Genomic DNA, 26,205 nt, shown 5'->3' with positions numbered 1-26,205 from the left:
TTTAGCCTGTGGGATGTTTATTAGGGAGAACCCTTGGGGTCAAAACCTACAGAAGGGAGGGAAGGCAGCCGAATAGGGCAGAGGGAGAAGCTGAACAGAAATGACCCATCGGAGCTGTCCTGATCTGGGCTGAAGTGGTCAAGCCTTTCTGCCCCATCTGGATCAGTCATTGGCTCAGTGCCCTGGAAGAAGCAGCTCTCCGCACCCAGCGCAAGGTGTCCTTCCTTGAAGATGCATCTGGGTGATGCTTTCCAGGATCCACTGCACCAGGCAGAGTGGAAAGAACATTGCAAGAGAGTGAAGAGTGGTCCCCCGTTGGAGTCTTTCTAGCTCTGTGCCTTCAGGCAAGTCCTTCCTTTCCCAGAGCCCGCTCAGCCACATAGAAGTGGCTAAGACCACGGCCCCACCAATCTTGTAGAGCACTTTGCAGTTCACCAAGTAGCTTTGTGTAGCTTAACCACAGCAATCTGACAATACCAGTAACTAGCCCCTCAGTGCGCTCTAAGGCAGTGCGGCTCTATGTGGTCTGAGGGCTGGAGTGTGTCCATTCACCGCTTGTTCCTGGTTCCTGACCAAGTTAGGTACAGAATTTGAGAGTACCTGCTCAGAAACTTTAGAGCAAGGTGACAGAGGAATTTTATGTCTGTTGAAAGTAAGAATAAAAACTTGGACTTGTACTATGTTTGTCTTTGTTTTCATATTTCATTTTTCTGGTAATTTATATTGTATTTTACAAATGAATAGGTCCAAGATGGATTAGGGAACCGTCCCCACAACACACACACAAGAATCTGGTCCTACACCACAGACGTTTTGAGAAGCATTGGTCTAGGGCACACCCAAATGCCAGCTTCTGACAGTTTTTGCCTTTCTTAAAGGGGGAGGCCCCTTTTGATCCTATCATTGGCATTGTATTGATAAGGCCAGGGTTTCCTGCTGTTTTTTTTTTTCTTTTCAGGGGCCCTTTAAAAGGGGCTACTAGAAAGAGTCTTCCTGCCCATCTGGTTCCACCCATTTCCTCACTAAAGATATAACTGGGTGTACAGGGCACCCCTTGCCCTGGTTAAAGGTTTTCTAGCAAGGAGTGAGGGGTGAGTTAGAGTCTAAGAAAAGCCCAAACCTTGTGTGTTATCCACAAACTCTCCCAGGTCTTTCAAAATCCGTTTCCTAGCATTTTCAAAGGGGAGGAGTGAGGAAGAACCGGCATTTATTGAATACTCGCTTATGGGTGAAGCACTTACAGGTGATGAAACCAAGCCTCAGGGAGGCATGTGGCGCAGGGGGAAGGGTGGGGAGGGCGTGCAGTGCAGGGAGGTGTGCGGCGGGGCCAAGCAGGTGGGTGGGGGGCTAGGCACACCTCGAGGGGTCTCAGGCCCGGCCACTTCCATTGTGCCCTTCTGCCCAGTTGGAGGCTGGAACTAGGCAGAGTGGGAGCAGGACAGAAGAGCTGTCTGGGCAGTCAGCCTTCCTATCGAGCCCAGGATTCCAGAAAGTCCTTACCCTTCTCTGACACAGGAACCTCATTGATTACAAAGAGTGGGCGTCGCTGCCGCTGTTATTGAGATAACGCCTGTAGAGCGTCCCACCCGGAGCCTGGCATGGATTCTGTGCTCAGTAAGCAGCTCGGTGCTGGCTCTGCCCTTCCGTGGGGTCATTAAGACAGATGCCCAGTTCAGCCCAAGGCATCCACTGCCCATCTGGTCCTGTCCCTGGCCCACTCCAGCTCAAGGACCTTCCGGGGCTCCCCCCTACCTCAGGGAGAAATTCCTGACGCGCTGACTGGACATAGGAGTTGCCCCAGACAGTAGGCAAGGCAAAGTCAGGGACCCTGGCTGCGTTGGTCACCACTCTCGCTCAAAGTTTGCTGAACAAAGGCCTGGCCTTCCAGCCTCCTGTTCCCTCAACCTCACTTTTGCCCGCCCCATCACAACAGTGGCCATCCCGAGCCTGTGCCCTGCCCGCCGTGTCCGCTCCCTGCCTTTGCTCACTCAGCAGCTTCCACCCTCCCTGTGTTAGCCTCCTCCTGTACCCTCACCAAGCACAGTCAACTCCCTTCTGAGGCCAACGCGTGGCCCGTGCCACGTGGCTGCTGGCGGTGCTGTGCTGGCTGACCCCTGTCCCACCCGGCACCAGAAAGCTGTGTCACATAGGCTGGGCCCCACTGGGCCCTTTGTTCCCTGGGGGTAATGCCATTTGAGAACTTCTCCCCAGGCCAAAGGGCAGCATGATTTCTGGAAGACTCCAGCGCACCCCACCCTTAAGGGCCTCTGACCCTTGCTACCACGCCTGACAAATCTTGTCGTCCTCTGTCTGTCTGAATCTATCTGTGTGTGTGTGTGCTGGCGTCGGGGAGCTGTTCTCCTGCACCATGCGGAGGCCCCCGAGGCGGGCTCGGGGGCCCTGAGGAGTGTCAGGCAGGAGGTACTAAGTTAATAACTGACCCCTTATATGTGAGGTTCTGGTACACTGTGTTAGCTGGGGAGGCCAACCACTAGACAAACACCTGCAATCTCTCAGGAAAAGGACATGTTTTGCTCAAAGTCCAGTGTGGCTGTTCCCTACTGGGCAACTCTCTGGGGCAGCCCTCCTCTGAGATCAGGCCCTAGCTTCCTTTCTTGTGCTGCCGTGGTCTTCCATGGGAGGCCGCCAGGGTCACCATGCAAAGGGAAGAATTCTCTGCCCTCTGGCCCCCCAAGTCTCTCACCACTCCCCTCCCCCATCCGGACCCCCTCAAATCTCATGGTCACCTCCTCCTCCATCCCAGGCCAGGCCAGGGGGTCATGGACAAAATTCCCTCCCCCGATCTCTGCTCATGCTGTGCCCCACCCATTTGGGGACCCTCTCTATGGCCAGCCCTGGCAAGCTACCTTGCGCAGCAGTACACAGCATGGTGTGGCCCAGTCTGGTCTCGGAGGGCTCATCCGCCATCACTGTGGTAGCTAGCCTCCAAGCCGGCCCCCAGGGGCCTCACATCCTGGGATTCACACCCTCGTAAGGAGTGTGACGGGACTTAGTGAATTCACATCTCACCAATACGATAAGGTAGAACTGATAGTGTGTGATACAGAGTCTAGGTCATAAAAGGTAGTGTGGTCCCTCTCTCTCCTTACTTGCTCTGGGAGAAGCCATGCCCTTGGCAGCCATATGGAGAGGCCTGCACAGAGCACAGAGCCTCCCACCAACAGCCACATGGGTGAGCTTGGGAGTGGATCCTCCAGCCCGACTCAAGTCTTCTGGGACTGCAGGCCAGGCCAACAGTGTGGCTGCAACCTCATGAGACACCTCAGCCAGAACCCCTTAGGGAAGCCACTCCCAGATTCCCGACCTCAGAAACTTTGAGACAATAAATAATGTTTGTGGTTTAAAGCAGCTAAGTTTTGGAGTTTCTGTCACATAGCAATAGAGAACTGATTCAATGACCTCCAAAGGCAAGGCATGGGTCTTCTCGGCCTCATCCCTGCCCCAGGCCTAGCATGCTGAACCAAGAGGAAGTGCCATGTGAGGATTCATTTATGCAACCAGTTCTCATCCAGTGGGGTGCTGAGGCGCCCTAGGTCCTGTGCTGGGTGCTGGGTGGGGCTGAGGGCGACCAGGATGTGGTCTTGGCCCTCAGGGCTGTCCCAGTGGAAAGGGAGACAAAGAAGTCCACTCACCCATTAATGACCCTTTCACCCCCAAAACTAGCCCCAAATGAGGGTAACTAACTCTGGTTCAGGGCAGTCAGGTGGGAGGCAGAGTAAGAGGGTGGGTGGGGCGTGCTGATGGATGACAAAGGAGGTGCCCTTTGGGGATGAGCGAAGTCAACCAGGTCTAGAAGGAAGCATGTTTCAAGGAAAGGGAACAGCATGCCCTGGAACTGTGATGCAAGAGCAGCATGCACTCCGCAAGAAGCGAGGGGTGACAGGGTGATGGGGTGCAGGGGAGGAGATCCAGCGGGGGAGGCTGGTGAGGTCTAGGAGCAGATGAGGAAGGCTCTGGAGGCTGAGGAGGAGTTTGGGCATTATCCTGAGGCGTTGGAGACTATTTTAGGGTGTTGGGTTTTGTCTGGACAGTGGAGGCAGGTGCTACATGTGGGTAGGCTAGAGGGAGATCACTGGAGGCAGAAGTATCCTGCACAGGATTGTGACCACCCAGCAGCCATCCCAGTGCTGACTGCCATGGCAGAGGAAAGGGAAGTCTGGGGCACCCCGTGGAACCCCTACCTCAACCAAGGACGTTAGGGAAGGCTTTCTTGCATAGAGGAAACCAGTATTGAAGGATGAATAGGAATTTTCCAGACAAAGGGGGAGGTGAGGAGGGGGAGATGCCATTCCAGGCAGAGGGAACAGCGTGGGCAAAGCCTAGAGGGGAGAAAGAGCAAATCTCATAGAAGGAACGGCAAATGGTTTGGTATCATGGGAGCCCATGGTTAAGGGAGGGGGACAAACGAGGATGGAGAAAACTGGACCAGATGATGGAAGAGTGGCAAAAGGCAGGCTAAGAAACTTGGACTTGAAGGTGGACATCTCTCTTCCACTGACCCCTGCAGATGCACTGTCCACCTGTCTCCACCCTGCTTGTTACTGGAGGCCTACCTGTGTGCATGGCAGCCACAGGCCCTTGTGCCTTCCAGCTTGCGACTGGGCTCAGGCAGAGGGGAACCTTGGCAGAAGAGGGAGGGGAGAGAGGGAAGCGGAAATGCTCATTCCTGGCTCCTTCCCTGCAGGGTCACCAGCACGGTCTGTGTCCTCTGACCAGCGATGGCCCCTACACCCTGGCTGGTCACTGAGGATGGACTGGGGAGAGCGAGGTGGGGATGGGGCAGCGGCTGAGAATGAGCTGGTGCCCTGGGGATAAACTACAGCTCTTATCATGGTCACACAGCGAATTCCACTACACCTGGGGGGAGGGCGGAGGTCCTGCTGCAGGCTTTCATTGACCACTGTTTTGTAGATCGTTTGCAAAGATGGCCACAGAATCTCTTCATGTACCTCCAGCCCATTGTATTGTGACACCCATGCTCCTTCCAGGCAGAAGCAGAGTCTATTCCTCACCCCTGAAACTTCCCCCGGGGTGGGGGGGTTCCAGGAGTTGCTTTGATCAACAGAATGGGATGAAGTGACTCTGCAAGTTGTTCAGCCCAGTATTTAAGAGCTCTTGCAGCCTTGCTCTCGTTCTTACAAATTCCAGCCACCGCTGAGTGCTGAAGACCCATCAGACCCACCTGCAATGAGAGGCCCAGCCAGCCCCACCAGCCGGCCCAGTTCCAGCTGAAGGCACCTGCACGGAGCCCAGGGCAGACTGAGAAGAGCCACCTGCCCAAGCCACAGAACCGTGAGGAATAATTAACTCCTTGCTTCTTCAGCCATTCAGTTTTGGCCTGGCTTGCTAGACAGCAATAGAGAACCATAATGGGTGAGTACTTCTCTCCTTTGCAAATCTTGCCCTTCTTCATGGCCCTGCCCACCTGTCACCTCCTCCACTTCCTCCTGGTTGGAAATCATCACTCCCTCCTCTGACCCCCATCGCTCTTTGTTCCCGCTTCCCTTGTGAGCCCCCTAGCACACTACCTCTTAGGATACCAGGCACCTTCCTGAGACACGGGGTACCTTTATCCCCTGAATCCTAATTTACACTTATTCCACACCATTCCAGACATGACGTGCAGTGACTCACATGTTCAAAATATTACCTTACTACGTTCACAACACCAGAGATGGGTATGGTAGTCCTTCTCAGCTGGCAAAATTGAGGTTTGGAAATGACAGGACTTGCCCAGAGTCACTGAAAAGGGATGGGCCAGGATTTAAACCCAAATTTACACCTCTTGGCTGTCCCTCCTGTTGTAGTTACCGGTACGATTTGCTCCTGGAGGGAAAGGATGCTGCTTCCCTGCTGGAGGGTGAGGGGAGTCACAAGTTTGGTCCCCGCCGGGCATCCTGCCCTTCACTATTGACGTTATGTGCCAAACCTAGGAATCCAGAATCTTCTCGTCAGGGCATCTGTCCCCATCTCACCCACCCTGCAGACACACACAAACATGCACTCCTCGCATCTGGTCTTCATCCTCTGTGTTGGTCTGCCCCGTGTCCTAACATAGCCTCTCAACTTTCTTGCCCAGCAGAACAGGACCAGGGGTGGTAAGCTTGGGGCCAACGGATCAGGAAGGATGAGCCAACATGGCATTCTCTGGCCCTGTCTCATCCACCTTCTGGAAAGATGAGGTATGGCTGCAGGGCCACAGGGCCAGGCTGGGGGTCCAAAGAGGGGGCCTTGATGAGCCCTCTCTGTTGGGGAATGGGGAAGAAGGCTAAAGTAGAATCCTTTCGTTTGTTGAACTGACATTTTTGGGACCCCCCCCCCAACCTTTCTGTGCCAAGGTCAGGGGCTGAAATTACAATGGACGAGTAAGACGTGCCTCCAGGAGCTCTTCGCCTCTGTAATGTCAGAGCTGAGACTCAGGGTTCATCTTAGTCAGTTGGGGAAACTGAGGCTCAGAAGGAGGGCAAAAAGGTCTGCCCACTGCCACAGGGGAGTGACAGAGCACAGTTCTCCTTCTCCCCCTTTCGGGCCCCTGTGGCTGCCAGTCTACAGCTCAGAGGACCCAAAAACGCACAAGTGCTTAGCAAGAGCGCAGAGGCTTCAAGGCCACTCCCCCCCCACCCGGCGCAGGGAGGGAAGAGTGGGGACATCCAGGGAGCAGGATGAGGGAGCTTGTAGGAGACGGGGCTGGAGCAGGAGGCTTCTTTTGCGCTGTTACTCAAGGTCAAGGAAGAAAAACCTGGTGACGGTTGCCACTCTGGCTCTTGAGTGACATGACAACAGGGGACCGAAACCTCAGAAATTCCTCTCTTCCAGCCATCTCTCCCATTCCCAGAGGAACAGGCTGAGGAGAGGGAGGCTCGCAGGGGTTTCGCAGCAGGGGTGCAAACCACCCACGCCAGAGCCTGGTGACCGCTCCCACTCGCCACTTGGAGTCCTGGCGTGGTTGGATTTGCAGAAGTTTGGGAAGGCTGTGAAGATATGTTCAAAAGATGCCTCCAGGAAGACTTCTCAGATCACAGCACCTCCCGCTGGGCTCCCTAAGGCCAACCTTCTGGGGAGGCACTCAGCAGAACTCCAGGTGTTGGTCCACGGGGACATTGTACTTGAGCTTGTGGGCTTCGAAGAGGTTGCACAGCTCCTTAATATAGCGCTGGTGCAGCTTGTCCACCTCCTCTTGCGAGGGGTACGGTGTCTTCTGCACCTCAATGGGCTTCCCCACTACAAGACACAAATGTGGGTGTTGGCCCCAAGCAGGAACCACTGGGTTGCAGGGGCCCTTCCCCATGGGCATTCCTGCAGCAAAGTGTTCTTACTGCCATCCCTTTCAGCCCTATTTTGGGTGATGGGTTCTAAGAAGTTATGGTAACTCCATGATTCTGATATAACAACACCCACGGGCATTGCAATGGAATGGAATGTGCCATGGAATGTGCCAGGCGCTTGCCACGCATTATCTCCTTTAATCCTCGTAACCGTCCTATGTGGATAGAAACTCTTATTACACCCCGTTGACAGGTGGGGCAATGAGGCTCAGAGAGGCAAAGTAACTTGTTCAAGGTCACATAGCCAGGAAGTATCTGTTCCAGTTTTTAAATCCTGGGGATATGCTCTTAATTTCCAGACCACGTGGTTCTGGGAGCCCAAGATGCAACAATTAGAAGTGCCTGTAGATCTAGGATGAGGTGGGCCCACAGCCCACGCAGCTCTTCTTCCTCTTTCTCTCTCCACCTGGACTGCAGTGCCTGCTTTGTTCTAGGGAAGCCCTAAATGACCTCCTTCCTCTGGTTCTGCCTGGCTGGGACGGTAGCTCCGCTGCCTTCTCCTCTTGGGATAGCTCTGGTGGCAGCAGCAGTATTAACACATGAAAATATTGCCACAAGACACGGGGAAAGTCATGGTGTAGGGGGTACACCAAGTCTGCACTCAACTAACAAATAAATGGATGGATAAAGATGAACCAACGTCCCTCTACAGGCTTCGTCAGAGGGGTCCAGCTGCGATCCAAGAAGAAAGCAAATGAGGGGTCCCAAGAACTGAAAAAGACGGTGCTGAGTCCATGCACTAAAGCTCATGCCCATTATTTACAGGCAAATCCCTCAGGCTCTAATTCAAGCGTAGCAATTCCTACTCTACACCCAATTCTAATTGACTTGGAATGGCCTTTCCCTGTGTCCACCTTTTCCAATAAGCCTTATTAGAGCCTCTGGGTCAGAATTAAACCCTCCTTCTCTAGCACAATAAGAACTCAAATAGATCCTGATCCAATTCTCAACCTTGTTACTCAAAGGCAGCATGATCTTTTGGAAGTTACTTAACTTCTCGGAGCCTCAGTTTGCCATCAGTGAAATGGGGATAATAGTCCCTATCTTGAAGGTTGTTGGGATAGATCGAGCTGCTGCACGTTAGGGAACCTGCCTGCCACACAGCAGGTACTCTGTAATCAGTAGTGACTACTGTTCTTTGTGCCCCTGTTACAGTTCCCATCCCACAGTGCCTTCTCTTAGGCTTATCTGCTTGATAAGCAGTGTCTGTTTCCTGGTCTAGAATGGTGAGCTCCAGGAGGGCGAGGATGTGTCTCACTCATCTCCGTGTCCCCTTGCAGCCCACAGCCCAGGCCTCTTTCCCATAGGACCCACCCCTCACCCCCGGCCAAGCCGGCTCGCGGCTCACCCACGGTGGTGATGGGCTGGCGGTAGGGTATGAGACCGAAGCTGTACTGGAAGACGCCACGGCCGTGGAAGAGCGGGAGGGAGACGCCCATGATCTTCTGCAGCCGGTTCTGGATCCGGCGCAACCAGGAGCCGGGACAGTTCTCAACCTGGTCGAAGAGCTCATTCTCCCCGAAGGAGAAGATCGGCACCAGGGCTGCCCTGGAGAGAGACAGGAGAGAATACGAGTGGAAGGTCCCACAGAGGGCCCCTAAGCTAGCTTCCTGCAGGGACGGAGCAACCAGGAATTGGAGCAGAGGACAGAGCCCTGGGCCAGCAGTAGGAGGCCTGGGTTGTCTCCCAGCCCTGCCATAGCTTTGCTTTCTGACCTTGGGCAGGTCCTGGCCCCTCTCAGGGCTACATTTTCCCAGTTGTAATAGGACAGATAGGCCAGAATCCTTCAGAGTCCTCCCAGGTATAAAATATCTGTGAGTTTTGTAGAAAAATCTCTCTGGCCCCAGCTAGCTTGTGTTCTTCAAAGATGCTTTGAAGTAGAGCAGCTCTGTGATATGCCCCAAACTCCATCCTCCCAGATCCCATAGATGTCAGATGCAGTGCCAGCTTTGGGCAGACATGTCCCTTCCCACCTAGTGCCATTGATCACCACGCCTCCCTTCTGAAATCTTCTCTGGGTATTTGGGCATGCCATAGTACATTTCTCAATATAATCTTTGCTGTAAATAGACTGAGAATCTCCCCGCCAAAATACAATCTGCACTAGTCTCTGCTGTCTTCCTGCCAATCTCCCCTGGAGCTGAGAGCCCTCTCCCCAGATACCCGTGCATCAGGGCGAGCCTGACGAAGCCCTTGCGGTTCCGTAGCAACAGTGTGGAGGAGCTGGGCCTGGCGTTCAGAGCCTCCTGGGCACCCCCTACAATGATGGCCAGCAGATTACCACCTTCCTTCCTGCTCAGAATGTGAGCAGCGCTCTCCTTGTCCGATGGGACCAGCCCTGGGAAGAGAGGAAGGTGGTCAGGTACGGGAGAAGGGGGCAGGGATTGTGGGGTGGATGAGACCCAAGAGAGAGACCACCAAAAATGGCCCGAGAGGTCCGGGTCCCTACCCCATCCCCTCCAGCTGGGAGTCCCCTGAGGACTGGAACTAAGTCCTCTCCCTTTTCCCCACAGCCTCATTGAGCTCAGTGCCGCGCATGCAGCTGTGGGGAGTATTTCTTTGGGTTTAGCCACTTCTCCCATTGCACCTGCACTTGCAAGAAGTATGGAAGGGTTGGCAGCCCTCCCTGAGATGCCTCTTCCCGTGCCTCCAGCCTCATCCTCCTGGACTACCCAGGCGTGTAAAGACTCACCCCCCGACATGATGTAATCCCTGAAGAAAGGGGCCCGGAACCAAAGGCTCAGCATCATCAGATGGGGACGGATTCCGGGGAAGAGCGAAGGGAAGCCCGTGCTCTCTGTGCACAGGTTGACAAAGGCTCCGGCCGCCAGGACCCCGTGGGGGTGGAAGCCCGCAAGGTAGTTCCGGGAGGGGTCCAGCTCAGCAGTCTTGACCAGCTGCAAGGACAATAACCCGGTGAGCCAGAGCGGGACCTGCGTGCCAACCCTGACCGTGCCACCCATCAGTGTGACCTTGGGCAAGTCGTTCCCCCTCTCTGAGCCTCAGCTTCTCAGGCATACTGAGATACAGTGTGTGAATGCATCCAGGGACACCGTCTGATTCACGGCTGGCTTTGGACAAATTGCTTCCCTCTCAGGCTCTTCATCTGTAAAATGGGGACATTTAGCCCTGTCCTGCCTACCTCCCAGGACTGCTGAGAAGCTCGGGTCTGTGGTACCCTGAAATTACCAAGATTACTACAGGACCAAATATCATTTGAAGGCATCAAAGGGACACACGGGGGCACCACCCTCCTGGAAGAGCCCGGGTTTAACAAAACTCAGTCAGTATGAGAAAAATAGGCACTTAAGCCCTGGGAGTGAGCATTAGCAAGATATAGCAGGAGTGGTTGAAAGAACATGCAGTCCAGAAGGCTGGCTCCAGGCCTATTTACCCTTCCATACAATGCAAGTGTCTCCCTGGGGCTCCCTGCTCCCCCTACGCCAGACCTTCATTGCCCCTCGACCATTTTCTTCCCCCAGCCATGGGCTCTGCTGGCAAGCAACTTGCCAGGGTCTGGGCAGGCCTGCAGCATGGAGCGGGAGGTAGGGATCACCAGTTATTGCAGATGTCCTAGGGGAGGAGAGCTGTTGTCTTTAGCAGCTCCCAGCTGAAGGGGGATGAGGGTGGGGGGGGGCAGGAACTGAGCAAACAAATGCTGTTCTCAGCCCACCCGTCACTGGACAGGCTGCTCCATGGTCCAGTCCACAAAGATTATTGCTGCGGGCAGTGATTGTGTGTGTGTGTGTGTGTGTGTGTGTGTGTGTGTGTGTGTGTGAATGGGGGCAATCCCTCCCCCACCCTGCCAGGACCGCAGGCCCACCTTTCACACTGCCCTACACTCTGGGAGCCATAGCCATCAGAGTCTGAAGGCCCCTGCGGCCCCTGGGCCATGCCCTGAGCCCCTGGCAGGAGGTCTCCTGATAGAACTGCCCAGTCCCCGCAATCGGCTGCAATCGCCCTCCCAGCCGCGGGGCAGCCCATCCTGGCTCAGCTTTGCCACGGTGAAAGTTCATCCTATCATTGAGCTCAAACTTGCAGTGGGTGGCTCCCTGAGGGTTCTTGCTGCTGCCTTCGGGGCCCAGAGGTCTGGCTGCCTGCCCTCAGAGCAGCCTGGAGGGGCCTGGAGGGACCTGGAGGGCAGCGACGAGGATCTGAGCCCAATCTGCCCCATCCAGGCCAAATGGCCCCAAATTCTCTCGGACTTCACCTGGACTTGGTTTCTGCAACACCCTCCTGCCCAGTATGGCCCCCAGGCACCCACTGACCCTTTGCAGAAACCTACAGGAACCACAGTTGGAGGGCCCATCGCCTCCCACACGAGGACAAACCTCTCCTGCTCACGCGGTAGGGACTTCCTAGATGTGAGGATAAAACCGGAGCAGCGAAATCTCTGGTTATCCTCAGTGGGAAAGGTGCTTGCTTGGGAACCCATCTGGCGACATTCCCCTACAAACCCACCTGGCTCCCCGCCCTGACTCACGGGTGCACAAATTCTTTCTCAGGCAGTGGGAAGGCGATTTTGTACAGCTCCGGAAAGGCGATTTGGCAATAGCTATGACAACCTAAAAGCGTGACTAACCTTTGAACCCAGCAACTCACTGCTAATTTCTTGTGCTTGCGCAGAATGACATGTGAACGAGATTATTAACCGAAGCATCACGTTTTGGTACTATCAAAACCTCGGCACCCCCTCCAGTGCCCATCAACAGGGCCCGCTGAGACAAATTCTCAAAACAGCCACACAGTGGGGCACGGGGCAGCCCTCAGGAAGTATGAGGAAGAACTCCCTGGCCTGGCGGGGGAAGATGGCCACAGTCGCTGGTCAGGACAAAGCAAAGGGCAAGACATCGTGGGCAGAACATCCCTGACTGTGCTGGGGAAGGGGACACGCACTTGTTCGTATGTGGACACACCAAATGCTAGCTGTCCTAGTTACCTCTGGGGCAGGGATTTTCACCCACATACCCTCTCGTCCCTTTGGAATTTTGAACAAGAATGTATTACGTACTATCCTTAATAAAGAAGCCTTTGCATACAGAGAAATATCCGGCTGAATGTGAGGGCCTGTGTCTGGGCACGTGTGCCAGTATTTGTCCGTGCATTTACATGTGCGGTGTCCAAGTATGTGCGCTGATGGGGTCATCACTGTCCGCACGTCCCTAGACATGGTCTCTGCTGCGATCCTTCTGTGCGCCCCTCTTCTATCTGTCCCCTGTGCCCAAGGGATAGCACTGCCTCCCCGTGAAGGCCGTGAGACGAGAGGCCACCCGTCTGCTGCACCTACTGACCCAAGCACAGGTGTGGAACAGAGGAGACGCTCTGGAAAAACTGTGGGATGAGGGAAGGAAAGAATGAACCCACGAATGGATGAGGCTGAGGCGGCCTGCCTTGGAAGGAAGGCCCCCTGTTCCCGATCCTGTCCCAGCCTGTCACCTGGGTTCCAAAAGCAGGGGAAAGAACTCTGAGCTGCAAGTCAGGAGACCTGGGTTCTGCCACCAGCTCATCACATGACCTGTGCCAGGCCCCTGCGTTCTCTGGGCCTCCGTTTCTGTCTGCCCCCCAGGACAATGATAATGCCTCCCTGTCAGGGTGGTTCAGATGAGGTACATGGCGGGGGGGGGGGGTTGTAAAGCGCTGTGTTCTCTGCCTTGCTCCCCTCAGTACTCCTAGGGGAGAGAGTGGGACTAAGCGAAGATAGATGGTGGACGGGGAAGGCCCTCTCTGCATGCACATCGTGGTAGGCCACGTCACGTACCAGGCAGTAGCGGCTGGGGAGTGGAACGGCCAGCTTGCTAGGCTCTGGGGGGACACCTTGCTATTTCTTTATATATATATATATAATTCATGCACCATCAAATTTACCCTTTTAAAGCACACAATTCTGCAGTTTTAGTGTACCTCAAAGGTGAACAACCATCACTACTATTTCATTCCAGAGCATTTTCAACACCCCAAAGGGAAACCCCATGCCCATTAGCAGTCACTCGACTGTCCCCCCAGCCCCCGGCAACCTTGGCTTCCTGTCTCTATGGACTTGCCCACTCTGGGCATTTCGTGTGAATGGCATCCCACAGCATGGGGCCTTGTGTGTCTGGCTTCTTTTGCTTTGGCAGAATATTTTCCAGGTCCCTCCACGCTGAAGCATAGATCAGCACTTCATTCCTGTTTATGACTGAATACCATTCCACTGTGTGGATACACCATACTTTTTGTTCATTTATCACTCAACGGACATTGACGTTATTTCCACCCTTTGGCCATTACAAATAATGTGGCCACCAACACTTGCACATCAGCCTTTGTGTGAACATGTTTGCAATTCTCCCAGGAGTGTCACTACTTTGAACCCCAAGACCCTCGCCTATAGGACCGCAGCCCTGCAGGAGGAGAGAGGCATTTCCGGGAGAGGGCTTCTGGACCACGGGTGAGAGGGAGGACAGTGAGGGCTGTGTCTCTGCCCTGTCTGCCCAGACCCATATCTCAATGAATGCCCTTTGGCAGTGATGGCCACTGCCCTGATGGCTCCTTTATGGTTCACAAAGCACCCACACCCCTAGCCTGTGTAACCGTGGCCCTCAGGAGGTGGGCTGCAGTGTGAAAGCCCCCATTTGACAGTTGAGCAAACTGAGGTGCAGAGGGCTAAGTGACCTGCCCAAAGCCACACAGATGACCCGAGCTCAGTTCCGCTGTCTCCTGCCAAAAACAGAGAGCAGAGAGCCTTTGTTCCAGAACCAGAGAGGTATCTCGAGACTCAGGACTATCTCAGGGGCCATTTCCTTTCTAGTCAAACTTGGAATGTCCAGGGCTCTCAGGAGAAGGTGCTTCCTGCCCATCAGCAACCTGTCCCTCCCTATTCTAAGGCCTGGCCCTGGAGAACCTGTTCATGACCTATTTATGTACCTCAATTACTTGGTAGTTTAAAAATGCAGGGCAAGCAAGGTCTGATTCAGTAGTCTGGCTCTGGCCTTGGGCATCTGATTTGTGGCAGATGTCCGAGAGGATTCTGATGTATATCAAAGTTTGAGAATCACCCCTTTAAACCAAAGGAATCCCTTCCAGCTTTAAGCCTTTGGCTGGGGGGCGGGGGCAGGGGGGGCGGGACTCGGGTCCTTCCCTGTCTCCTCCCATCATGGCCAGATGGAAGGAAAGGCTTGGATATTTTCCCTGGCCCTGGTGGTCTCGGTATGCTATCAAGAAGGGCTTCAGACCCCCTCGCCCCTGCCTCTCACCTGGTTCTTGGCTCTGCCTCTCCCCCTTGCACTCATGCACTCACAGAACAGACACCCACTGACATCAGCGGCTATATTCTCTCAATTCTAAGATGCACCTTTTCTTTGCATCTTAACATTATGCTCTCAAGATGCATTTGACGATTCCTTTGGAGGGATTGTTTCTTAGTGGTACATAAAATACTGGTATGTTTTGCCATTAAGGATATCTTAGAGGGGCGCCTGGGTGGCTCAGTCCCCCAACTCTTGGTATCAGCTCAGGTCTTGACCTCACAGTCATGAGTTCAAGCGCTGTGTTGGGCTTGGGCGTGGAGACTACTTAAAAAAAAAAAAAAAGGGATGTCTTAGAGTTGAAGAAATACAGGATGTGCTGAGCACGGAGAGCTGGAAAGAATGCCCCAGGTGGTGCACATTCCCAGCACCTCCTGTGCCCAGGGACCTCAGTACACCGACTTGCTCCATCTTCTGTTCATTCTGCAAGGGAAGTACCGGTGGCAATGTCCCCATTTTACAGATGAGGAAACTGAGACACAAGGTTAATTAACGGGTTCGAGGTCACATAGCTAGTAAAGTGGCAGAGGCAAGACTTTAATACAGGCGGCCCGGCTCCTATAGGCTCTGCTGCTTTGTAGGAATCCCCAGGTGAAAAGTGGTGGGGGTTAACGGGGCAAAGGGGTGTACTTCCAAGAAGGGTACCAGCCCAGGAGTACTTGGAGAATTTGGATGGCAAAGGGGGCAGGTGAGGCATAAACAGGGGTCCAGAGTCCAGGCACCTGCAGGCTGGACAAAAGAATTAGATTTGATTTTAGGTGTCACGGGAGTCACTGCTGTTTTACCATTTTAGGAGTATTCTGGCTGCTGTGTGCAGGATGGACTGCAGGGGGCGTCGGCGGAAGCAGAGCCCAGATAAAGAGCCAACTGGTCAGGATTTAGGTAGTGAGTGGGGGAGGTGTTTTGGAGAGACCCCAGGCTCCAGAGCAGTTCTCAACCAGGGCCAGTTCCTCACCCCACCAGGGGACATGTGGTCACGTCTGCAGACGTTTTTGGTTGTCACTCCTCGTAGAGGGGAGTGCTACTAGTGGGCAGAGTCCAGGGATGAAGGCACCCCCTGCCCCACACACACCCATCCTTCAGCCCCAAATGTCCATGTGTCGATGTGCAGAAAGCCTCCTGAGAGCTGCTGGCCGAGGAGGGACAGCGAAGACAGGAAGTGAACAGGAAGGAAGCCCCCTCCCTGCAGGGCAGCCATAGGGCTGAGGGAGGGGTGTCAGGACGGGCACAGCTCGGTGTGAAGGAAGACCCTCCCCCAGGCAGAGTCCTCCCATGATGAAAGGAGTCATCACAGGGGGAAGTATCACTCCTGGGTCCAAGTGTAAGCTGGAGATTTGTCCGGGGCAGGCAGCTGGCTACCCACCTACCTCTGACTCCAGTTAAGAGCCCCCAGTATGCTGGCGTGGGGGTGGGGGTGGGGAGGGAGGGCCTGAAGTCCCTAGTGACGTCCGCAGGGCTGAGGAGGCACTGAGGCAGGGCCCAGGTGTGGGTGGGGAGGTGTCCTGCGCTGCCCTGGGCCTGCAGCATTTCCTGACACCAGGTCACAGCCCGGCTGCAGCACTCCATCCCTTGTCAGGCCTTGGCCTGTGTAGACAGTGTTTACTCCGGGATGATGAAATCTTCACAGGGGAAACCCAGCTCTGGGGCCGGTCTTCAGCACGAGGTGGGGTCAGTGCCTCCTATGTGAAACATCGCCCATCGCCAGATTCTTCATCATTAGCTCTTTAGGAAGCCTGCAGCGTGAGTTTAGAAAGCTGCAAGGCCCAGAAAGTTTCCTAATTTTGCTTGGAATTCCATCCATAGATGCTAGTCCATAAAATCACACTAAGAACTGATAGGAGCTCAGAAATCTACACGCACTTGACAGAGGAGTGCAGAGGCCTGTGAATGTGCATGGGAGCGTCACCTACCTTCCGCCCCTCCCAAGATCCCAGCAGGGCCTGGGCTGTACAGGTGTGTAAAGGGTTCTAGAGGGGAGGGGGGTGGGGGGATGGGTTAGCCTGGTGATGGGTATTAAAGAGGGCACATACTGCATGGAGCCCTGGGTGTTATACGCAAACAATGAATCATGGAACACTACATCAAAAACTAATGATGTAATGTATGGTGACTAACATAACATAATAAAATAAAATTAAAAAAAAAAAAAGAGTGGGAGGGGAGGGGAAGGGAATCTGCCGGCCACAGCCCCAGCCCTGCAGGCTCCCAGCCTAGGCCAGGCAAAGTCCAAGTGCATGCCGTCTCGCCCTCTGCTGGCCACATGGTGGTACTGCCCACCCTCCGCAAGGTCGTGATGCAACTGGCCTACAGTGGGCATCCATCCTGAAACACTACACACAGAATTGCGGCAGATCAGGGCAGTGTCCCACCGGGGTCAATAGTGCCAAGGTTGAGAAACCCTCCTCGAGGGCTGGCTGGCTAGGGAAGGATCAGGAAAGGCAGTGGATAAGATAGGCACAGACCCTGCTTGTCTTTGCTGACAAGATCCTGGAAGAAGCAAATATGGGGAGAAGACCTCCCCCAACCTGGACTCCCAGGTTAGCTCAGTGCTGCTCATTCGCTCTGCCCTTCAACACCTATCACCCCTCGTGAGCGTGGAATTCTCTGCCAGTCAACTTCCTGCCCTCTGCCCAGTCCCTGCCCTGATGCCCTACTGCCCTGCCCTGCCCTGCCCCGTCCCACCCTTGCCCTTTGCCCAGGAGGCCCTGCTCACTGTGGTGCTCGGGGCTTCGAACCCCAGTTCTTGCCCCGCTTTTGCTAGTCCTCGCCGGGCCCCAGGACTCTCAGAAGGGAGCAAAGAAGGAGCCCTGAGTCCGCTGCTGAGTGCCCACGAGTCAGTGGGCTGTTTAACCTCTGTGAGCCTGTGTCCTCCACTCCCTCCCCCTTCACCAGCTGGGGACCTAATGCCAAGGGGGGGCAGGAAGAGGCGGAGCACCAGGACCGGGCAGGAGAAGCCCGGCAGGTGTGAAGGTCAGAGCCGTCCCCCGACCACAGCCACGTGCGCGCCTCTCCACGCTCCCCACTGACTCGGTCACATAATACTAGCACCGAATGTCCTGCCAGCCAGTAGGACGTTCCTGCCAGCTCAGCGAATCTGCCCAACTCAGTGACGTGTGTTGTGTCATCTCCACGTTACAGATGAGGACACTGAGGCTGACAGAGGCTATGAAACTCTCCCAGGGTCACCATGGGCTGTGGCGGTGCTGATATTAGAACCTAGTCTGTCCTGCTCCAGAGGTCACAGTTTCTGCCTTTCTTCTCCCCGTTTCCAGGGTCCGGTCAGCTGCCCCCGCCTGGCACCTCTCCGTGTTCCCCACTGCCTTCCCACCGTGGCCCATCTGGCCAATAAGCCAGCCCTGCCCGGCCGCTCAAGTCCCAGGGTTCAGTCTGTCTGGGATTTGGTAAAGGAGCCAACAGGAGGGTCTGTTCACTCAAATCCGAGGGTCCGCTTTACTCAGGACTGACATTTGAGTCCAGGGTCAAGTATCCACGATGGCATGAGATGCCCTGAGTCAGAGTGAGAGATTCAAACGTGCTCAGAGGTGGAGGGATCAGTCTGCTTCCTGGATACATGGGGAAACTGAGGCTTCGAATGGGGCAAGGTTTTGCTCAAGGACACCCAGCAATCTGGAGTTGGGGGTGGGTTAGAACTGAGAACCAGTTCAGGGCTCTCTCCCCTGCTCCTTCCCCCCTGGTTAATGCACACACTTTAAGAGCAGGAGAACTTGTCCTGTGGAGTTGGTCACACCTTTGTCCCTCTCAAGAGTGTCATTCTCCCCATCTGATGAAGTGTGGGGCTTGATGGGTCTCTTAGGACCTTGAGTTTATTATATTCACCCCCTACCTGGCTGCTGAGGGGTTTACACCTGTAAGATACATATGTGTGCCACACTATATGCCCACAGAGACCTTCAAACCCTGACATTTCCCAACCCTGGGAAACCACAGCCAGAGAGAAGCTGGACTCCTCCCCAGACCATATAGTGGTGTAAGCCCTGGCCCCTCCCTCCCAGCATTCTGCTCCCTGCACCCTGGGCCGTGCTCCCGCCATGAAGATGGACGCATCCCAGCCAGCCCCAGTACTCACCGAGACAGGGAAATAGTCCCTCATGTACTTCCACAAGAAGCAGCGCTTTAGGGCTTGGATGGGCCTGCCCCCCTGCCGTGGCTTGTCTAGGTCCAGGTACCACCAGATTGCATACAGGACACTGACCAACCAGAATCTTGTGAACAGGAGGCCTATGAAGACCACAGTGCAGATCTGGGCTGGGGAGGGAAGCAGGAACCATCAGAGGTCTGAGAGGAAGGAGGTGAGATGGTGGACACTGAGTCTCCCATATGCCCAGCACGAGCAGCATGGTCCCGTCCAGCCCGTGGCCCTGGGAGGGAGAGCTCAGCTTCCCACGCCTTCAAGGAGGGAGGGCACCTGCCAGCCCGCCAATGTCTCGCTGGGAGCACAGATTCGAACCTAGGTAGCTCCAACTTCAAAACTCATTGTTCCCACTGTCCTGGCTCCCTTGTTCATGCTGGTCTTCCCCCGCACTACCTCCCTCTCCCCAGTCAAGTAGTCTGCATTCACCAGGTGCTCCAAAAATGCCTGCTGGACAACCGACTGGATTCCTGTTTTCTAGTTTCCATCTTTTGGGACCTCAGAGAAACCGGAAACACTCTTTCTGCCCACTCTCTGCCCCATCTTTCCACAGATACACCTGGCCAGATCTGCCTCTCTTCAAAGGCCTTCCCCGGCTTTCCCGTAACTTCGGGAGGAGCCGGCCTTCCCCGCCTCCTCGCCCACCTGCACCCCCAGCACTCTGGCCACACTAAACTGCTGTGTTCTTACAGCTCACTGAGCTCCTTCAGTCCCTTAGCTTTGGCTCGTGCTGATTCCTCCTTCCCGCAGTGCCCTGTCCCAGTGAAGGAGGGAGGGAGAAAGAGGCCAACTCCTGGCTGGCCCGTGGCTCAGGGCTGTAGCAGGGCTAGGACTAGGCCCCGTGAGGAACTCCCTCTCTGACCCGCAGCTCTGAACCCCTTGCCATAGGCTAATCCCAGCTTCATCTCAGGGTCAGCTGGTCCGTGGGCCATCGCTAATCTGATGCTGACGGAAAGAATATCCCCAGAGAATATGGCTCCTTCCCCATCCCATTTCCTCTACTCAACACCAGGCACTCATCCTCTTAAAGAAGGTCAACTTCCAGTTGTATATTCTATTTGAAAGTAGGGGAGATTGGGCCTGCCATTCCTGGCACCTGGAGGAGGGTCCTTTTGACCCAGTCTGAACAGTGGTGGAATTCATAAGCCGGACGATGTAGGCTGGGGCTCACGGATGTTCACTTTACACAGAGCATCTCTCACGGGCCAGGTGCAGGTGGGCAGCTGTGAACAACAGACACGAAGTCCTGCCCTCAGAAAGTGATGTTCCAGGGTCACAATCAGGGCGCTTTGTTTTTTAAATTGTTACTGTGATGAAAGACGCGTAACATAAAATATATCACCTTAACCGTCTTTAAGCATAGAGTTCAGCGGCAGTAAGTCCATTCCCATTGTCGTGTAGCCATCACTACCACCGTCTCCGGGCCCGCCAATCTCTGAAACTGAATCTCTCAAACTGAATCTCTGACTCCCCGGGCCCCTCCCCCAGCCCCTGCCGGCCGCCATTGGCTTTTCTGTCTCTACAAATGTGACTATTCTAGGAACCTCATGTATAAGAAGAGTCATGAAGTATTGATCTTTTGGTGACTGGTTTGTGCCACTTAGTATGATGCCCTGATGGTCTACTCATGCCATCCATGCTGTAGCGTGTGTCAGAATTTCCTTCCCTTTTGAGGCTAACTACTATTCTTTCTCATGTACCGACCGCATGTTGTCTATCCGTTCATCTGTCGATGCACCAGCGGCCACTTGGTCCATCCTTTGCACTTTAAATTTTCAAATACGATTGAATTAGTCACTAATAATGTAAAATGGGGAGGCTTCACAATACAAACCCCGACATCTGATTTCTCTTGAAAAACTAGAAGACATGGTAGCCCCGAGTCACGAGTCACTGCTCTCCCAGGCAGCCCTTCCCTCCAGCATTTCCTCCCATTCCCAGACCTGATGGCCAGTCTTGAGCAACCTGTGCTTTATGCTCAGAGGCCTTGCAGTTTCCTGAGCATGGTGGAAAGGACCATTCGCCGTTGGGGGGTTGGTTAACTTTTTGTTTGTCTTAAAGATTTTTTCATAAAGATTTTGCAAGAGAAAGCCACAGAAGGGCGGGACCAAAATGCCACCGTTTGTATGAAAAATAACCCTGGGGCACCTGGGTGGCTCAGTTGGTTGAGCGACTGCCTCCGGCTCAGGTCATGATCCTGGAGTCCCGGGATCGAGTCCCGTATCGGGCTCCCTGCTCAGCGGGGGGGTGTGCTTCTCCCTCTGACCCTCTTCCCTCTCATGCTCTCTGTCTCTCATTCTCTCTCTCTCAAATAAATAAATAAAATCTTTAAAAAAAATAAAAAAAAACAAACAAACCCTGGCACGTACATATACAGCGGCACACGCAGAGAGGAGAAAAGGAGCCCACGGCTCTGGAAGAAGGAGACAGGATGTGGGGGACAAGAATGGCAGGGAGCTTGAGTAAGTTTAATTTATTCCTTTTTCCATATTAAAAATGTTTAGTGTGGGGGAAAAAATTAAAGACCCCCGGCTAGGCCTCTCTCCCCTTGGGCAAAATCAGAAGTCTGTGTGAGTGGTTCCCACCTTAAGAAAACCAGCTCCAGAGAATAGACACAAATGGTTGATCGTGGCTACCTGGAGGGTAGGATTCGGGGAAGTCTTGCTTTTAGGACATTCATCACGTTTGAATGTTTTACCATGGCACGTATTAGTTCTGCAGTCAGAAAAAGAGATTGGGATAAAACACACAGGGCATTTGCACTTGACCAGACAGAAAGGCCTTCCCCGTACCTATCATCCTTCACCCTTAGCTTACCCTTCAACTCCTCCCAGCAGGCAAAACTGAAGGCTATGGAATCACTTAGAAAGGGAAACACTTTCTCTCACTTAATCCTCACAACTCTGAGAGGAGGGGAAATATTTTAAACCCCACTTTACAAAGGTCCAGAGAGGGTATGCTAATTGGCGAAGGTCACACAGCAAGCTGGTAGGATGGGACCTAAGATTCAAATCTACCGTTTTGGCTGCATCTTGCTCCCATTTATTCACTCGACAAACATTCATGGACTCCCATTCTTGTAGGAGCAGGAGATGCAGTTGAGGACAAGACAAACTATTTGAATGGCGCTCACCTTCCAGGGTGAGTTATAGAGGAGAGGAAATAGTAAATAAATTACCCACTTGGGAAGTATTTGGCTGTTGGCCCTGAGTCCTTAGTGACGGGTCTTAGGTGACCTCTCCAGTCACTTCTCTGGCCTCTACCACTCCCTGCAATGCCTCTTCTGACTCCAGTATGAACGAGCTGTTCAGGAAATGCACGTAGTATTTGCTCTTCCACTGGAAGCCCTCACTCTCTGACCAGCCTTTCAATCCTGCCCCGTGGCCCCCATCTCCTAAACAGCTCCTGAATGGGGCCACTTCTCCCCACCCACTGCCAGCCTCCCTAGACCAGGGTTGGCAATCTTTTTCCTTAAAGGGCCAGACTGTCAATATTTTAGACTTCGCGGCTCAAGAGGCAACTTGGATGATATTACATACGTCCCTAACCATTTAAAATACAACCCCTTGAAAATGTGAAAATCCTTCTTAGCTCATAAACTGTACAAATACAGAAACATTCAGTGGGCTGGATTCAGCCCATGTGCCATAGTGTGGTGCCCCCTGATGTAGATTGTACGGCTCCCTGCCAACAGCCCATTCCCCCCCCCCCCCCCCCCCGCCCCACGCCAAACACAGTAGATACCTCCACTGCAGCCACAGGGAACTTCCGCATACAGATTGGACCTTGTCACTCCCCTACCTAAAGCCCTCCTGAGGCTCCCCTTTGTCCCCAGGATAAGGGATACTATAAAAACCTCCTACTCCAGGCCCCAGGGGGCCCAGATCCCTTTTCCCAGCTGCCCTTCTTCTAGTCGTCCAGGCCCAGGGCTACCTGACCTCTCTGGGCTGCGCTTGATATTCCCAGGCTCCTCTGCCCCGGGCCTACTGAGGCAGGGTGGGGTGCAGCGGCAAGGCCAGTCAAACACACTCAGCTTGCAAAGCTCACACAAGGCATGCTGCACCTGACGAACCTTATCCCCTGTGATCCCGAGGCCACAGCCTTCCTCTAAGGCCCCGGGCGACCTTTGTCCAGGAGCCAGCGGACTTGCAGCCTGCCCAGGGCTAGGCCTCCTTCCCCAGGCTGTCTCCATCCGCCCATTAGCCCCTTAGCCCCACCTCCTCCCACACTGTCTGCCCTCTCTCCTCTCTGCCCCTCCTTCCCTTTCTTCCTTTGGCTGTAGAAGGGGCCCAAGACTCTGGACCTACAACCTTGGGCAGTTAAGGCACTTAGTGTTTCTGCCCATCTGTGTAATGGGGATAACCAGGGATATTTAGAATGTTTAACAACCCCTGGGACAGAGACACAGATGATTTATAAGGGATTCATAAGGGTGCTGGAGGCCTGCTTTGCTGGGGGTGAATCCTTCAGCTGCAGAACTGGGAGGTGGTTCTGAGGGAGCACATGAGGGGTGTGTGTGTGTGTGTGTGTGTGTGTGTGTGTGTGTGTGTGTGTGTGTGTGTGTGTGTGTGTGTGTGTGTGTATGGGGGGGTGCTGTTGACCAACTGGTACAGAGCATACCCATGGTGTAACACCAGGATAGTGGCATCTGTGCACAGGCCGAACGCCAGTCCCGGGGGAAGCAGAGGCTACCCTCTCTGGTGCTGGCAGAGGAGGTGAAGAATCCCACACACCCCCAGCCTTTCCCTTCCCCTGCTCGGCCCCGGGCCCTCCTCCAAAGGGTTCCCTTCAGCAGAGTGGAGTTTGGGCAAGGGCAGTCTCCCTGGTCACCATCAACGTGCTCCTGGCGGGGGTGGGGTGGGGAGGGGGAGCTAAGCATACTTCCCATGGGCCCCCAGCCCAGGGGTCTGGCCTAATCTGGGCCAGGCAAAGCAAGCACATTCTCCACTTCATCCCGCGGAAGCTCTGTGCCAGCTCAGCAGTGATAGTCCCACTCCACAGCTGATGAATTAGAGACCTGCAGAGGTCTCGCTCCAATCCCCTGGCAGTCTGTGCTTTCTCTTGCACTCCTATTCTTTCCCTGTTCCCTTCTCTTTCCCTACCCACCAGTCTGTGTCCTCCTCTTTGAAAGGAAGGAAGGAAATCCATTCCCTCTGAGAAGCCCTACAGGGCCTGGAACTTTCCCACAATCACTCAGATCCTTCCCCACACCACCACAAGGTAGCCTGAGGCAGGGTCTCTGTCCTAGTACTAAGGTGGAAAGCTCAGTAACCTGTCCAAAGCCACAGGCAGCGGCTTCTACCACACCCTGTCCCCATGCCCTTCCATACCCTCCAGAGGACTCCGGGCACCGGACTCTATGGGCAGGGACTCTGAGTGCAGCAAAGCCCCCTTTAGGACAAATGTCTTTCCACCATCAAAACACTGTGTGCACCTGGAGTGGCAGGTGCCCATGGTCTCCCAACCCCCAGCCCAGCTCGCCTTACCCAGGACCAAGAAGGAGAAGACCCACTGCAGGACCATGAAGGTCTGTAGCCTGCGCTCCCATGGCAGGAACAGCGGTGCAAACTTCACCATGCTGGCTCCTGTGACGGCTCCAGAGGCTTCTCTGAGCACTGCTGCGGTCTGAGACACCAACTGATTTTTGTTGCTATTGGAGGTTGCATAAGCGTTTGTAGGGGATGGGGGGAGGAGCGTGCCCCACCCAGCCCCACCCAGCCTCAAGGCCTCTGCCCCTACAGTGGCAGGGACACGGGAAAACCTTTGAATCCACCTGCCCTGGGCCTAGGAGGAAGGAGGAACGAAAGGAAGCGTATAAGCCTTATCCAAGGCAGTTGCCTCCTCAGGCAATGCCTTATCTGCAATGACCTTTCTCTGCTAGAATCTTGCCTTTCACTTTGAAGGTGAAGCCCCAAGTAGAAAAAAGCAATCCTGTCTTCATCTGTCCAATAACCTGGCTCCAGTAATTATCTCCTCTCTCTCTTATCATGTGGACTGCTCCCCGCTCCACAAATGTGCAATAATAGCTGTCACCTAAAAATTCCTGGGCCCCACCATCTCCCCCACCTCCTGCCCCATTTCTCAGCTTGGCATGGCAACACTCTTGGAAAACCTGTCTGCATGCCTTGCCCTCACCTTCCTTTCTGTCCTCCCCTACTCCATGCTTCAGATGCCACTTGTCCATGGAACTACCCTTGGCCAGTTCACCCATGACCTCCGTTGGTGTTGCTAAATCCAGGATCGATTCTCAGAGCTCGTCTTACCCTATCAGCACGGTTAATCACTCCCCCTCTCCTTGAAACCACCTGGCCGATGGATGGCATGCTCTCCTGGTTTCCTTCCTATCTCCCTGGCAGCTTCTTGGTCTCCTTTGTGGCTCTTATCCTTTACCAGATTGAGTGTTTGAGCACCCACCTGCCGCCTCAGTCCTTGGGGCTTCTCTTTTCTCTTCATGTGCCCTCCCTCAGAGATCTCATCCACACTCACAGCCTTGTAGTCTATCTACACAAGGGAGATTTTCAAATCTCCGTCTCCAGCTCTGACATCCCCCTGGGGCTCCAGGCTTGAATATTTAGGTGGCTACTTGACATCTTTACTCGAAAGCCTGCTGGGCACCTCCCTCATAGAATGTCTAAGACCAAACTTGATTTCCCCTCACCTGCCCATGCCAACCTTTCCTCTACTCTTTGCCATCTCAGTGAAGGGTAACTCCATGAACTTGGTTCCTCAGGTCGAAGCCATAGAGTAACTCTGGACTCTTTCTGTCCCCCTCAATCCACGTCTATTGGTCGATTCTCCTAAATCTCTGCTTTTACATATACACTTTGAATTGAAGTGTATTCAAAATACAGTAAAATGCACAAATCCTAAGTGTACAGAGTAATGCACCTTCACAAAGTGAACACACTCATGGAACTACCACTCTGATCAACAAATAGAAAATGACCAGCACCCCGTGCCCTCACCAGCCACTCTCCACCTCCCTGTAGGCTACCACCACCCTTACCTCTGCTTTTGAACTTCATGAAAAGCGAATCTTACAGGATATACTCTTTGGGGACTGGCTTTTTTGGCTCAAGATTATATTTATTTTTATTTATTTTTATTTTTTTTTAGACTTTATTTATTTATTTGACAGAGAGAGAGAGAGAGAGACAGCAAGAGAGGGAACACAAGCCGAGGGAGAAGCAGGCTTCCTGCAGAGCAGGGAGCCTGATGCGGGACTCGATCCCAGGACTCCGGGATCATGACCTGAGCCGAAGGCAGTCGCTTAACCAACTGAGCCACCCAGGCGCCCCTAATGTTTGTTGTTTTGTTTTTTTTTTAAGATTTTATTTATTTGACAGAGAGAGAGAGCACAAGCAGGGGGAGCCGTAGGTAGAGGGAGAGGGAGAAGCAGGCTCCCTGCTGAGCAGAGAGCCCAACG

General features: G+C 54.0%; 1 protein-coding gene across 1 annotated transcript; it reads right to left on the bottom strand.

The window, feature by feature from the left end:
• On the bottom strand, positions 1-24,424 carry MOGAT2 (monoacylglycerol O-acyltransferase 2). Its single transcript, XM_028115829.2, has 6 exons — positions 24,266-24,424; positions 18,717-18,895; positions 10,039-10,243; positions 9,510-9,684; positions 8,695-8,894; positions 1-7,242 (listed from the first exon to the last, which is right to left on the bottom strand). The coding sequence occupies exons 1-6, from the start codon at positions 24,354-24,356 to the stop codon at positions 7,088-7,090; spliced, it is 1,005 nt and encodes a 334-aa protein (XP_027971630.1). The 5' UTR covers positions 24,357-24,424; the 3' UTR covers positions 1-7,087.
• Positions 24,425-26,205: the final 1,781 nt, after the last annotated feature.

The sequence above is a fragment of the Eumetopias jubatus genome, unplaced genomic scaffold (genome assembly GCF_037043125.1).
Source record: "Eumetopias jubatus isolate StellerSeaLion01/CBP00866 unplaced genomic scaffold, mEumJub1_p1.0 scaffold_13, whole genome shotgun sequence".
NCBI classification, from domain to species: Eukaryota; Metazoa; Chordata; class Mammalia; order Carnivora; family Otariidae; genus Eumetopias; species Eumetopias jubatus.
Note: the sequence above shows the minus strand (reverse complement) of the source record. Positions and strands in the feature narration are given on the sequence as shown.

Bases quoted from the DNA above. Each gene is read 5' to 3' on its own strand.
- MOGAT2 (XM_028115829.2), bottom strand. From the start codon at position 24,356: ATGGTGAAGTTTGCACCGCTGTTCCTGCCATGGGAGCGCAGGCTACAG. The intron at 10,244-18,716 runs GTGAGTACTGGG...TTGTCCTTGCAG, and splicing joins GGGACTATTTCCCTGTCTCG to CTGGTCAAGACTGCTGAGCT. The intron at 7,243-8,694 runs GTGAGCCGCGAG...TGTGTCTTGTAG, and splicing joins CCAGCCCATCACCACCGTGG to TGGGGAAGCCCATTGAGGTG.